Source organism: Athalia rosae, chromosome 5 (assembly GCF_917208135.1).
Source record: "Athalia rosae chromosome 5, iyAthRosa1.1, whole genome shotgun sequence".
NCBI classification, from domain to species: Eukaryota; Metazoa; Arthropoda; class Insecta; order Hymenoptera; family Athaliidae; genus Athalia; species Athalia rosae.
In genome coordinates, this window is record NC_064030.1 from 13,957,802 (window position 1) to 13,972,936 (window position 15,135).

The 15,135-nt window shown below is 40.4% G+C and overlaps 1 protein-coding gene across 12 annotated transcripts in view; it reads left to right on the top strand.

Annotated features, from left to right (window-relative positions):
• The window catches only part of LOC105684366 (forkhead box protein P1), a 197,852-nt gene that overhangs the window by 168,890 nt on the left and 13,827 nt on the right, over window positions 1–15,135 (top strand). For 9 of the 12 annotated variants that reach the window (XR_007278658.1, XR_007278659.1, XR_007278657.1 and 6 more), the window contains 9 exons: window positions 3,343–3,903; window positions 4,607–4,669; window positions 8,131–8,380; window positions 11,146–11,253; window positions 11,581–11,755; window positions 12,299–12,485; window positions 13,820–14,111; window positions 14,689–14,733; window positions 15,058–15,134. Coding sequence is in view for 9 of the 12 variants with exons in the window: in XM_020851375.3 (XP_020707034.2) it covers window positions 3,343–3,903; window positions 4,607–4,669; window positions 8,131–8,380; window positions 11,146–11,253; window positions 11,581–11,755; window positions 12,299–12,485; window positions 13,820–14,111; window positions 14,689–14,733; window positions 15,058–15,134 (1,758 nt within the window). In the remaining 3 variants the exon portion in view is untranslated. Of the gene's footprint in view, window positions 1–3,342; window positions 3,904–4,606; window positions 4,670–8,130; window positions 8,381–9,225; window positions 9,305–11,145; window positions 11,254–11,580; window positions 11,756–12,298; window positions 12,486–13,819; window positions 14,112–14,688; window positions 14,734–15,057; window position 15,135 lie in introns of all 12 variants that reach the window. The other 3 variants (XM_020851377.3, XM_020851379.3, XM_012397667.4) reach the window with 3 other exon arrangements.

A 15,135-nucleotide genomic window follows, 5' to 3' on the forward strand; every position in this document is an offset into this window, starting at 1 on the left:
ACAGGGGAGAACAACGGATGGCTCAAACTACGCAGCTTACAATATTCAAAATGTTTTGGAAACGGAACTAGAAGAAAAACCAACCAAAACTACAGAAGTTTAAAAAAAAAAAAAAAAACAGACTACAAAAATCAACGAACTACTATGCCAAATTATCATTATTTATCCTTTTTTAAGATCATAGTACGTGTTTCTCTTGAAACTGCACACCCCGTCCGCACATGCGTGAGCGTCGGCATTTGTCTCAGATTTCAGATTCAGCTCTCAAAACCGATCGGAGGTTTCGGACACTTGAATATGATCAAGTTAGGTTAGTTCGTATCTATTTTTTACGGAGGATTGGAACTCCTTCGGCGTAGACAATGACCTATCTTCTGCGGAGGTGGAGATAACCTCTTCGAACCAGATGACGGCTTTTCGTCGAAGTTTATACGACTTCCTTCGAATAGTAATAGCCTTCCATCGAGGTTGTAATGTCCACTAATCTAATGCCTTTCGTTGATCGATCATATTTCAGGCCTAATCATTCAGGATCATTCAGTCGCGTAGTTCCTAACCTCAGATCTCATGGCTCCCCCTCATAATTTCAAGAAGTTTTGGTGAAAAGATGGATACATCATTTGGCTGATCAATTTCATTTAATTCTATGCAACGCAGCTGATCGTTTGAGTTCGGTTTTAATGCACATCATTCTGAAGTTGTCACAACATAACCTCATCATAGTTCTTGATCCTCATTTGGTGTGACGGCCGAAGTTGGATTCCGAAGTAGTTGCTACGGCGCGTTAGCAGCGGCTAAATTTTGGTGTTCTTCGAACCGGTGCTTGTGCATAAGATTTGGGTGCGCAATTTCGAGTCAACCTCTCTTTACAGAGATCTGGAAAATAGGCCATCGCCAAATCCGCCATTTTGGCCAAAATTATATTTCCCACGTTTATTTGCACCGCTATAATATCCCTGTGAAGGGTATTTTCCCACGGAATCAGAGAAAAAAAAAAAAAAAAGAAAAGAAAAGAAAAACATCCTCTTCATGTTATCTCTGTAAATATAACTTTATTATTCCTTCAGAGAAAAAGATACGTGCGAAGTGGATACAAATACTTTTATATTTGACGGTTTTTTTTTTTTTTTGCTTCATCGAAAAATCAAATTCATTTTCTCGTAACGATATTTTTCCGAGGATTGTGTAAAGTTCTTGCGATTCGAAAGAAGAGAAGAAAAAAAAAAGAAATTGAAATCGAACTAGAAATTCAAAATTTGAATTCTGTGTAGCGGCGTAGCGTTGAAAAATATCTCGTCCTCGGAGATTTATTTGTGTGTATATTTTTCCCGTATATCTATAGAGCACAAGATGTGCGGGGGGTAGAATAAAGCCAAACAGTAAACATGAGGAAGGAGGTAAGAATTCTAATATATAAAAGATATGAGAGCCTTTGGTTTACTTCTCAGCAGAGTAGAAAGCGGCGGGAGCACATTTTAAATGTGTAAATATATATATATATATATGTATATATATATTTTAGTCGAAAGTAGGAGGAGGAGCCCGGCGATTCAAATAAGACGCAGCGGTGGTGTACCCACTTTTACCGCGGCTTCTTACCCTCGACTCTGTCAAAGAAGCAACCCCGAGAAATCTGAAATGCCAACAAGCGAGAGGAGAGAGGCGAAAAACCGAGGGCTCCCGTTATACCTACCCACCTATCCTCTCTACCTACCTCACGGTGGTGCAGCAGCTTTGGCTCTAAGCAGTCGAGCTTTGCTTAACCTTTTCTTAAAAGAGTCTTACCTCTTATCCGCACTCGATGGCCCTAGACTTATTTTATTTTTCCCTTTAACTTCTCCGTGCCTCGACACACAGGCGAAATGAAGCAACCCCATCAATCCGAACCACCGCACACGGAGTATGATACACATCGAGTAGCTCGCGGTTCGTTTTTTTGTGAAAAAATTAATTTTTTCTAACTTTTTGTTCTCCCCTATTTTCTTACAGACTTTTTTTTCTTTTTGTGGCTGTATTAATTAGGAGATTAAAAGATTTCCGTTGGTTTTTTTTTTCATTTTATTTTCTCTGCGAGTTTTTCTCGTCTCTATGGAATCGATAAAACCGTTTGAATGATAGACTATCCGATTCGGAAGAAAATCGAAAAATGATTTTCGGCAAAAATGTGATGAGCAATTTTTTGATCCTTTTTTTTTGTCTCCCGACGATTCGCATGCGCGATACATTCCGATCTTCATGCTTTCATGTATTGGAAAAACAGAAGAGAGAAAACGACGAAGCGACGATAAAAATGAAAAAATAGAATGACGAAAAAAAGCGAACGGAAAGTAAAGCCATCAGGATGGGGTTTGAGTTTGGAATACACGGGCGTGAGGTAAAGAGCTGGGAAAACTAAACCCCTTGCACGAAGGTTTTCGGGAGCGTTCTTTTGTTTTTCTTTCGAACATTTCATCTCGTCCCCTCTCCGGGGCCACCCGCCCGTTTTTTATTCCTTCCACCCCCCCGGCCGGTTTTCCTTTTTTCTTTTTTACGTTCATTTGACTTCACTCAGCAACCGCAAACCTACCAAACCAGCGAGTAGTGGAAGCAGGAGCAACCTTTCTACCTACCTACCTACCTTTTTACCTACCTACTCTGCAAGCCCACGCTGCTCCTGACTAAACATTGATAACGTTGCGCCAAGAATTTCTTTGCATGTTATAAACATACGTAATCGTACACAAATAGGATTAGCATAGGACGCCGCGACGCGACGCTTTGTAACAGAAATAGGTGGGCACGGGTGAAACGGAATTGCCGTTTGCCGTTAGACGGGCCAAAACAGACCAGACAACGTGAGATGCGAAAGCTGTATTTTCTGTAAAACCTTTATGACGATACAGAGACCGTACGATACCCCCCGAAACTGTTCCCGAACCCTCCTCTCTCTCTCTCTCTCTCTACCGCTCTCCGAAACAACGACGCTCAAAACGCGGGACTTTTACTCCTCGCGCGATCTACTTGATAATAGAACTTGATAAAACAAATCCCACCGTGTAAACAGAAATCTTCTTCTCTCGGGCGAACCGCGACGTAGTTTTCATACCGCAGTTTCTACGCTGACGAGAGAGCGAGAAATGGAGAACTGAGAGACCGGAAAAAGATGGTAAAGTCAGCGTTAACTTGTCAAACAAACTAGCGCCATTTCATACGGCGATCGACTCAACTACGACGAATTTCCTAACCTCAAATTCACACGCAATCTATCTAAAATCCAACCGGATTTCATCGCGGTCGATCGACCGGAGCGGTGTGACGTAATTTTCCCAACGGTTTGGTTTGAGTTTTCGTATCTTGTTTCAGGCCGCCTCGCTCTACAGCGCGTTGAAACAGCAGCAGAGTCGCGAATCGTCGTCGGTATCCAGAGAACGTGGCGCGGAACGAAATCGCGAGGAGACGGAAAGCGAGCAACAAAATCCGAGCCAACAACAACAACAGCAGCAGCAGCCGAGGGAGGTCAACATCGAGTTTCAAGGCAATGGAAAACTCAGTCCTTCAGGGCATTATCCACTGACGATCGCACCGATGACCCAGCAAAAGCAGCCGATTGTTTCGTCGCAACAGTCTCATCAGCCCAGTTCGGGTGCGCCACCTGCATCCGGTTCTCAACCGAGTCCGAGACAGAGTCCTCAAGCCCCCCAACAGGGCAGTCCTCCAACCCCTGCTGGTCAGGGACAGTCACCTGGAGGGCAGCCACAACTGACGAATACACAAACGTCAACGCAGATGATGCTCAGCCCCGCTAGCGGGCTCCATCAGATGCAACAGCTTCTTCAACAGCACATACTAAGCCCGAGTCAATTGCAATCTTTCATGCAACAACACACGCTTTATCTACAACAACAACAGCAACAACATCATCAGGTTCGTATTCCTGGAATTCCCAGTCGTCGCGCTGACTTTACTCTCCACCTTACCACGGAATAAGGACTAGTAGAACCAGAAGCGACGATAACGGCGGCTTTTTTGATATTTCTGTCGCCAGTTTTTATGGCCTCGAACGGTGGTCGCCATGTTTTGGAAAAGTATTTTCTGGCGCGTTTTTCATAACATCAATTAATGAACGGCCATTTTGTGATAATCCACATTGGTGGCCATTTTGTACTAATCTACATTAGCGGCCATTTTGAACTAATCTACATTGCGGCCATTTTATACTAATTTACATTGGCGGCCATTTTGTACTAATCTACATTGGCGGCCATTTTGTACTAATCTACATTAGCGGCCATTTTGAACTAATCTACATTGGCGGCCATTTTGTACTAATTTACATTGGCGGCCATTTTGTACTAATTTACATTGGCGGCCATTTTGTACTAATCTACATTGGCGGCCATTTTGTACTAATCTACATTGGCGGCCATCTTGTACTAATCTAGATGGTCAAAACATGGCCGCCGCTCGCTCTAGGCCACGAAAACTGGCAACAGCAAAACAGCGTAATGCCACTTCTGGTTCTACCGGTCTTCATTCCTCACCTTACCGACCATTTTCCAAATATTCGATCCCTTGCAGGGGTTTTACATCTAGTATTCTCCTATCATGCGGTTTATTTCTGTTGCAGGACTCGACGCCCGAGCATCTGGCCAATCAGGAGAGGTTCGGATATTTTTCCTCCATAAAAAACGTGAGTATCAGAGATTGGATATCCACGTGTAACACGTGGTAAATATTTCCCTATCTCTGTAAGCCCGATGTTATATTCTCGCGATACCCTAACCCTTTTTCACGGCGTCGGACATTCGGTGGACAAAGATTAGGGGCGGGTAGAGGGGTATGAAATTTTTGGGACAAACATCCCAAACCCACAATAAGGTCACTGCAGGGATTCGCGAAAAGATGATGTTGTTTATAGTCATGGTGTGTTCTAACTTCGGACGGGTCTTCCGAATTCCCATCAGCCGGCTCTTCAATTTTATTTTTCCCTCTCCTTTCCGGCTATTCTTGTCTTACGCTAAAACTCGGAAAATTCTGTCCCCCCGCCCCATCCGATCTCCAGTGTCCTCGAGGCGGGTTTTCAGCCATCAACAAACACTCACCCTTCTTCATTCTTCATCAAGTTTTCAGCTACGCCAACAAACTTGTTTTCATCGGCTCATTCATTCGCCGTTTATATATATAACGTGTACACTTAATCGGAAGGGGGTGCAATTCTAATTGTAAAAAACGAGAAAATAACAAAAAAATAACGAAAAAGCGAAAAAAAAATTTCAATCATAATTATGGGCACGGTAAATATAGTTAAGTAGCTATTGGTATACCTACAGTCCATGGTCGGTTACTTCGGAGTCTGGTAGATCGTGGAAAAAAAATTTCCTTTGTTTTTTCTCTCCTTCTTCTTTCCTCTCTCAACGATATTCTTTACCTTTGATACACCAACCCCTTGATTAAAAATTAATTAAAGTACATTACTTAAAGAAACCGAAAGAAGAATAAGAAGAGGAAGTGTAGAAGTAGAAGACGTTGTCTGTTGTCACGGTACGCGGGAATGAGGAAAGAAAAACTGACGCATTTTCTATTCTCCCGTCTCGTTTCTCTTTTCACAGAAACGATATGAATGCGAAGATGATGGAATCAAAGTTTTTGGAAAACCTTGGGAATCCCGATGCCCTTCCCGTTCGGTGGGGGAAAGGTGGGGGAAAAGTAGCGAGAAAAAAACGACCGCGAGAATTTGTTGGTACGGGTTTTTTCGGCGTTGGTTGGGCGGGTTTGAAGAGAGAGAAAAATATAGGAGAGGGTTGATTCTGTGCCTGAGCAAACAGTGAGTCCCTTCGGTGTATTGTTATCATAACGATATTCGCGTATCAACGAAACGAAATGCCTTTTTCGCCCCCGCAACCCTTCGCCCGTGTTGTCTCACACCGTGAAAGGCAACCGACCTTTTCTTCCGAGCGAACGTACACCGCGCGTTCCATACGCGAAAAATAAACTTTCTCTCCTCACTCTGACCTCGTGGGAAGAAAGGTCGCGCACCCTCCAACAACTCTGGTCCATTTTCGCTCAGGTGTTTCGTCCGGGAGAACGGAAAATTCTTTGAATAAAAACAATATCGGAGAAGTAGGTGACGAAACATGAATGTTTGAGGTTACGTGCATCGAATGTTTCGACGAACTTGAAAGCGATATTATTCTCATTTTGGGAGTAGGTGCGACGGAGTTGTCGTTCGGGGAAGAAGAGGACAATCGACGTCCAAGTTTGTTGCTCGAAGTTGTTTTTGGCGGCAAAATTCATCGCGGAACACCAACCACCTTGTTGAATGAACATTCGATGATCTCCGTAAACGGAGAGTGTGTATTTTCGAAAAGCTTTCAATATTTATTTAACCTGTCCTCCAGCACGGTACGATCCTCAGATATTTAGATAGTCCCAAGCAACCGGCATCGCCAATGTTGTTACACGATAAATTCCACCGCTATGAAAACTAGGAGTGAATTTTTCCCCGTCGATGTCCAATTAGAATCATCCCATCGAATCGCTTTCGCATTTTCGCGATATCCACCGTTCGAAAACTCGAGATGATTTTCATTAAACTATTCTAATTTCTTTTTTCATTGGGTGAGAAGCCTGGTAAGGTTAGGTTGGGTTAGGTAGGAACGAACGGAGTAATTTCGAGGCAGATTATCGTAAAGTTTCTTACATTTCGAATCCGCAGAATGTGAGAATATACGTTTCGAGCATAAAAATAGAATATAAAGAATGATTCGCTCGCAGAACGGGCATTTATCTTGTAGACCGGGCGTTGAAAAATACACTTGATAAATAAATACTAGAAAAAAAGGGCAAGAAGAATGTTGAGAGTATAATAGAAGGTGGAAAGAGACGAAAAAAAAAAATGAAGAGAGAATCGCGGAAGAAACAAATAAAAAAAGAAACGGGACTTTAAAAGTTAGGTTATATCGCGGGGGGATGAGAAGTTGGATATCTCGGAACGCTCGCGTGTAAGACGAAGAAGGAAAAAAGAAATGAAGGAGAAAAAAAAAAGAGAAGAAAAAAAAAGGAAACAACGCGGGTATTCGCCTGACGCGTTGAACACCAAAGACAAACAAGAGAGGACAGAGAGTGGCTGATGGCGATAGTTAATTGCCCGGAGACCGAGAACCCACCCTTATTTTTAACCCCTCCACGATTCTTTCTCTCCCCCATTTGCTTTCTGTACTTTCTCATTTCGTATTATATGTATTATACATATTAACCACCGCCCACGCCTCGCAGCTCACAATACGCAACTATTTTCATATTTAAAAAAAAAAGAAAAAAAATACAGGGGAAAACAAAAAAATGTTCATTCTTGACACTTTCAAATTTTATTCCCACTTCACGTGAACAACAACGATTATTGTTCGTCTTGATTAAACATCTATGATTCCTGTTGAAAAAATGAAAAGAATCATTATGCGAATACAACCCTTGTATCCCTTTCTTATTTTTGGTTCTCGTCTCTTTTTTCTTCTTTCTTTTATCGATTCACCCCTTTTTTCACGACCACCTACGAAGAGCTTTTCACCGTTACACAATATATACTTATGTATGTACGTACACCATAGTACGGATGGGACGTTATGGAAAGTAGAAGAAGGGGATGACGTTACACTATTGATCTGATTTTTAATTATTTGTCGGGGCTATGCCGGTGTGCAGAGTTTCGCGTTTGGGACCGTGATGCAATTTCATGGGAGGGTGGAAAAAGATAGGGGGGGGGGGGGGGGGGTAGGGAGTGGGGTGAGCGAAGGAAGGCGAAAAAGCAACTCACCCCCGTAACAAACAAACACCGAAATAAAGAACGTGCGATAGGAACAAAATGGAAAGGAAAATTACTCGACAATCCAACCCCTTAGTTGTCCCACCCCTATATGCGAACAACCCTTTTTGTCGAGATTCAAGTTTTCGGGGGAATGCAATTTTTCAATTCAAATTTCATAATCCATTTCATTCGAAGTATAACTCGAGAAACTACCCCCCATAAATATCAACTCGTACAGCCGGCTGGCTAACGCGCCGATGATATAATTGTTCAATAACAAATTACCTTCTTTCTTTTCTTTTCTTTTTTTTTTTCTATTATTTTCTTTTTCGCTTATTTATTTCAAGCATCAACAGCAGCTAGCAGAGTTGGGAAGAAAACAGTTGGAACAAGCTATGCAGCAGCTTCAAGAACAGTTGCAACTTAACCTGATTCAACAAACGCACTTGCTTCAAACTGCGGATAAAAAAAAAGCGTCGGCACCTCTCCAACAATTGGCTTTGCAACAGCAACAACTCATACAACAACTACAAATAACCCAAAGACAGTATCTCCTCCAACAAGGTCTCGGACTCCAAGGTCATAATCATTCGTCGGGTGAGTAATTCAACAACAATTTTTATCACATTCCTTTGCGTGGAATGATTTGATCATTCGTTTTATAGAACGGTATAAAGCGAATCCTTGATGAATCTTTCGTATCTACAATTCACGTTACATCTTGCGCAATTATGTTAGAAAGTTTATACTGCAAGTAGAGTCGGTGACGAATTATTTGACAATCGAGTCGTTGCGACACGAGCTTGGGGTTATGTCGCAGTCACGTGACGACGAGATTCGTAGATGTCGCAACGAGCGCAAGTCGAACGCCAGCATAACCTCAAAGCGAATATTACGACGTCTCGATCGTCGATTCCGCCTTTTACTCCAAATGTGGCGTACCTACGTTATTTTTCGCAACAACTGCATTAAAAATTCAATTTTAGAAAATGAAATAGATCGGTTAGTTAAGGCTGAATAAATCGGGCGCTCACGCCACGACACTTAGCGCTCGAAAACTGAACTTTCGTAGCAGGTGTCGCAAAAATAGATTAGATGTGCAATCGAACAACACCTGCGCTACAAAGTTGTTTGATATTACACGTTTGAAATGTTATTGTTAATGTCTTACTCATTATTATCACTATCATTATTATCATCTTTCATTTTTTATCTAACAATATAATTGTTTACGAAAAACACATTTACCTTGCGTATGCTGGTAGTTAATTGGTATTGACGATGAAGATTATGAATTGTTTGAATAATACGAATCGAGGACACGTGACAAATAGGAAAAACAATGTGATAATCATGTACTAAACCGTTATCTCTCTTTCATTTTTTTTTTTTTTGTTGTTGGTTTTGGTTTTTTTTTTTTTTCTCTCTTCGTATGTTTGCAGTAAGACGTACTAAGAGTAGCAAACATCAGAAGACGATGATATCACGTGAAGAACGACATTGCGCAGTCACGTTTCGAGGGTAGGTTGATGTTGGAGGCACACGTACATTTGTTTCTGCGAATCAAATTGACAAATTATTGAGAAAAAAAAAGTTAAAGGAAATGAAAGAAAAAAGAAAGACGAAAAACAATGAGATAAGAAAAAGACAAAAATTATTCTCTCCACCTCTTTCTGTCCACGAAAATTTCCCACGTCCTTGAAATAGAAATATCAAAATCCGAAACTACTATGAAAAAAACAAATTTCCTTCATTCTGAACCGAACGATCGAATACAAACGAACCTTGGGCAAATAAAATTTTTCCATCATCAAAGAAGGGAATTCTTCAGGATCCCATAATATCACATGATGAAAAAACAAAAAATGAAAGGGAACAAGCTTCTCCATTTTTTTTTAATAATTGGCTATTCATGTTATTTTCAAAATTAATCATCAGTTTTTTTGATTTTTGTGGCACACTTTTCATACTTGTAAGTTTCATTTTTTTTGGTTCTTACTTTTCTTTCTCGATCATACTCAGCAAACAGAAATGTTAAGCTCAATGATTATGTACATCGCGCTTGCAAATGATTGAAAAATTCACTGTCCGCAATAGTTTTTCGAAAAAAATATTGACAACAAATTTTTCACGTTAAACATTCACGTGTGAAACAAACTTGCCCTAAAAAAAATTTTACGTTCATTCCTCAGAATCCTTTGAATCCAGTAGTTCGACTGTGGTGATAAAATATCTTGCCTACTTCTTGGAGACCAATTTTGATTGATATTTTTTTCCTACAAGATTTCGAATTTTTTGTCCGTAGTGATGGGAATCGTTATCTAGTGAATTTGAATTGTTTGTTTACGACTAATTCGAAGTAAATAGAAATATGAGGAAACAAAAAAAAAGTAGAAACTGGTCGAAGAGATGGAAAATCAGATGAAAACGCCTCCTCATCAACTGTTACCTAAAGAAATTGATATTCTGCGCATGTTTGATTCACACGTGCTACATGGTAACACTGGGGCAACTCTATGTTCTGTAGTCCTATAGCGAGCAACATTGAGAAATTTTGATCGGTTTCCTCTAGTGTCAGTTTTGCGCTAAAATAGTTAATTTTCAGACGCTCATAACTTTTTAAAGAATGCACCATACATATCCATGTAATTTTTTTATAGCTCGCTTCGTCAAAAAATCCATCATATATAGTTGGCGATGCATAGTCATCGTATACCCATAGATTTGCCAACAAAAATTTTTCGTCGCTCGTTTTGTCGAAGAACGCACCATACAACAATTTACGAGCTGCCATAACCTAACTAGCCTACTGACCTACATCGTACAGCCCTTTTTCGTACTACCACGCGTAGTGGGAGGGGTACTCATAGTAAACGCTGATTGGCCGCTGCCGCTCGTTCGTCGATGCATTCATAAGTGCGTGTTCTCTATGCTCCAAAAAATCAGAGCAACGTCACCTGACTTTCGGGCGAAAACGGTCGATTTTGAAACCCTCATAACTTTTCGAAAAATAAACGCAGACGGATGAATCTCAGATGGATTTGAAGCTTGAAGTTTCAACTTGTAGTGACAGTAAACGAAAAAGATCCCCGCCTTTCATTTCTTCGGTGCAGTCGCCTTAAACCATTTTTCGAGAAAAATTCAAAGCAACATAGTTTGAATAATTTACTCCAACGAAAAAAAATAAATTGAAAGAGATGAAAATAGTGTCTCAGTGAAATATTCTACATCAAGTTTTTTCATAATGCCACGTTACCACGATTTGTGTTTTTCGAATCTGGATTGAAATTTGAAAAAGAGAATGCTAATGGGAGGAGAAACTATTTTCTGAATTAGAGAATTTGAAAAATTTGAAAATTCAGGTCTGCAGCCGGGTGACGGTATGACAATTTGGAAAAATGAACCATCCGATGGAACGGATCAGGTTCACCAGAATTCAAATGCCCACAAATCTGGCTCTGGTTTAAATGGTAAGTCGGTTATCAATAATTAGTATAATCGATCGTACTCTCATTACATTACCAAAAAGAAATCAAACTAAACACCCGTGCCCCTACGAATTTTTTTAATCCAATTTTGTTTCATTTTTTTTTTTGTAATCGAACCTACCACTTCATATTACACCAAAATAATACCAACTCAGGCCCTTTCGTATAATCAAGAAAAAAAAAATATATCAAAGATCAAAAGTAACTTTCGAAACAAAACGAAAATCGAATCCCACCCATGCATCTGGACATTTTATCGTTTATTCATTTTCTTCTCTTTTTCCATTTTCTGTTCACCGTGAATTATAGGTTTATTAAATTCAATCGTATCTGGTCGTCGTTCGGACATGAACGGCACATCTTCTGTCGAAGAAAAACCATTAGACGCATCGTGCAGCGACAAAGCCCATCCCCTTTATGGTCACGGGGTCTGCAAGTGGCCGGGCTGTGAAGTTATCTGTGAGGATTATCAAGCATTCCTTAAGTAAGTCCTTTTTTTTTTTGTTTTTTTCTCTCTAACTTTCCGCCCACCCCGCCGATTTTTTCTCACGTATTTGATCCGTCAGAAAGAAAAAAAATGAACAAAGGCAACAAAAAAAAGTAGCAACAATCGCCAGTTCGATCGAAATACTTGAGTTAGAAAAAAAAAAGAAATTAATAAAAATAGAGGTAAAGGGTGCTGGAAAATAAAAGGCTAATTACCTCCGTCTCATTAATATTCAAAAGATTCAACCGTTTTTTTTTCCCCCGATCTAATCTTGTACGCCATCACAACCTCTTGAAAATCCGTTACCTAACCTCGACTCCATGAGCATAGGCAAAAAAAAAAAAAAAAAAAAAAACAACATGAATAAGTAAAGGAAATGAAGAAAAAAAACCTCTTTCTCTCGGTTAATCTGTAGCGATTTGTCTTTCTTTCTTCTTCATCTTGATCTCGATGTTCTTCTTCGCTCTCTACTTTGTCTTTTTCGCTTTTTTTCATTTTGATTATCGTGTGACTTGATACCTTTTTGCATGTGAAACGCAGGCACCTGAACACCGAGCACACGTTAGACGACAGATCGACGGCCCAAGCCAGGGTCCAAATGCAGGTTGTTTCGCAGTTAGAAATTCAACTTCAAAAAGAAAGAGATAGACTGACCGCCATGATGCATCATCTTCACGTAGCCAAACAAATGGCTTCACCCGAACCACCGAAATCATCCGAATCGTCGGTAAGCTGAATGAAATAATTTTAATTTATTCACGAATTCGTCATAAAATATACGTCAAGGGACTGTGTGAGATTATAGCGGATTATTGAGATCTTCAAAGACTTGAAAAAAGTCGCTTTTTTCTTCATTGGATACCACGACATTCTGTCGGGTTAGAAAAATCTCAGACTTTTCGAAAATTTTTGAAAATTTTTTCCACGTCCTTCGAGCAATCGAAATCCGCCACGATAACGTCAGTTCACGTAGAATGTGCTCGTCGAAGGAGAACAAAAAAATAATTGAAAAAAAAAATGACGTTCGTTTCTTTTCATCGTTCGAAACGGAACAACAACCACAGGAAGTGTTGTAGAATCGTAGTAAACTCGGTAGAATTATATGAACGAAGGAAATGTCTTACGGACGGGGGTGTGGAGGGGGTGACGGGGGTTGCGGGGAGGGGTAAGAACCGCGTTAATTTATGCATGAAGTCAAGATTAATAATTCATATCGGGGCAGATTTATATCACCTTAATTAAAACCTCTAACAACTTGGGCAGTCCTTGAATATCAATATCGGTTTAGCTCTTAATATACCTATATAATACATATATATACCCGTCCCGCCATCACCGCGACTCCTTGAAGACTCTAAGATCTCGTATCGTAATCCTAATATAACATTTCTCGCGTTGTGTCGATGACCTGTGTGAGGTGAACTCAAAGAAGAACATAAAAAGATGGGGAAAACTAATTTCGCCCTCCTCAGTTTTTTCCTCCAATTTTTCTTCCGATGCTTCGTGGAGGACATTTCGTGTGCAGTGTACTGAAGTATTTTCAAATTTTGATATACCAAAAAAAAAGAAACACAGAAAAAATCGACCCGCTATTTTTCGTCCGCGATTTTATTCGATCATTATACATTGATCCTAATTCCGTCCAAGAGAAACGAATAAAAAATGGAACAAAATTGGAAAAATTATAAACGTCAAAGACTACCAGTTGCTTGATTGTAATCCCTACGAAGCTACCACTCGTGTCCACGCCCCGCTTTGACTCATCACATAAAATCGCATTTTGTTTCATTCTCGCATCTTTTTTTTTTCACTCCAAAATCACTACGCGTAAAAAACACGCAATATTGTTATACGCAATCCGAACTCTCGTCAATAACGATCTCCTTCCAGATAAAAAATTTCCGAATCTGATCAATTTGCCGCGAATAATTAAAGAACAAAAAACGAAATAAAAAATGTGAAAAGTAAAAAGTTCTTAGTTATTGAACGTGACTCTTTTCCGAAAATCGGATGTATTTTTTAAACCTCCGTTCATTTTTTTTCGTTTTTCTGCTCTTTTAGACCGGTTCGAGTTTACCAAAGTTGAACTTCAATCAGCCGCCCCCAAATTTCGGGGTATCTCAAGTCTCTCCGGTATCAATGTCGGCTCTGGTGTCGGCGGTAAGGTCACCGGCCGGAGGTCAACTCCCTCCAACGGGTGGTCCGAATTCTATGCCACCGTTACCGAACATGTCGACGATGCCGGGTATGCCACCTATGCCAAATATGCCCGGAAGTATGCCGACCATGCCGTCGATGGCGGGGCCCATCAGAAGAAGGATCAGCGACAAATCAGCGCTCTCGTTGGCTGGCGGTAAGAAATATGATATGTGTGTAGTTTTTTTAGCTCGCGTCGAATTTTTCTTTGTCGTTTTCTTTCCTCCGATCGAAACGACTCCGCTATCGTTAGACGATCATTTTACACTCGAGGGTTGGTACGTCTGCAGGTGAGTTCGATCGCGACCTTATCGACGAATGTAAAGAAACAAAATCGTCGTTACCGACTGCGTGAATTCAAACGAGACGTACCAACTCGAATTTCATCTCACCTTTTCCAAGTTCAATTTCGAGAAAACTATGCATCTGAAAATAAGGTTGGCAGTATTTCGAGATCTGCTTTTGAATGTCAAGAAAGAAAAAATTGAAATCCGAAGTTGCGATCTAGTTCTTATCGGAATACTGAATGTCCGCGACAACCTGCATTCTGGTGAAATTTGACCGCATCGTCATTATCGTTATGATTATCTTTGTTTATGATGACGATGAAGCGGCGTAAGTAGGTTACACGAGTGATCCCTTTGTCGATACTGACAAATGGCACTTTTTCACGTATAAAATGGTTCTGTTATTTCTCTTTACTTCTTGTGCTGCCTGCCCTCCCTATCGTGTAGGGCTGCCCTACATGCTGGAGCGTGCCGGTCTAGACGTACAACAAGGTATTGTCAAACCCACCATCTTTTTCTTCTACTAGATCCGCTTTCTTTGCCTATTCTCATACCTGATCTAGTTCATCTCGTGCGCTCGTAGCTACGCTGCGAGTCAACGAAACGGAAAAATAGATAACGTCATGCAGTTATTAGTGTAATTGAAAGACGTATGGAAAGAACAGAAGTGCAAAGCGTTCAGGCGCTGTGCTTCCGTCGTCTCATATGAAATGAAAATTTGAGAAGTTAGAAAAAAAACACAAATTTGATAAGAAAAAAAAATGTACGCTGTACCGATTCGTTGTTATACGTGAATATAATTTATACTGATTACAGAAATTCAACGTAATAGAGAATTTTACAAAAACGCCGACGTAAGACCTCCGTTCACTTACGCATCTCTGATCCGACAGG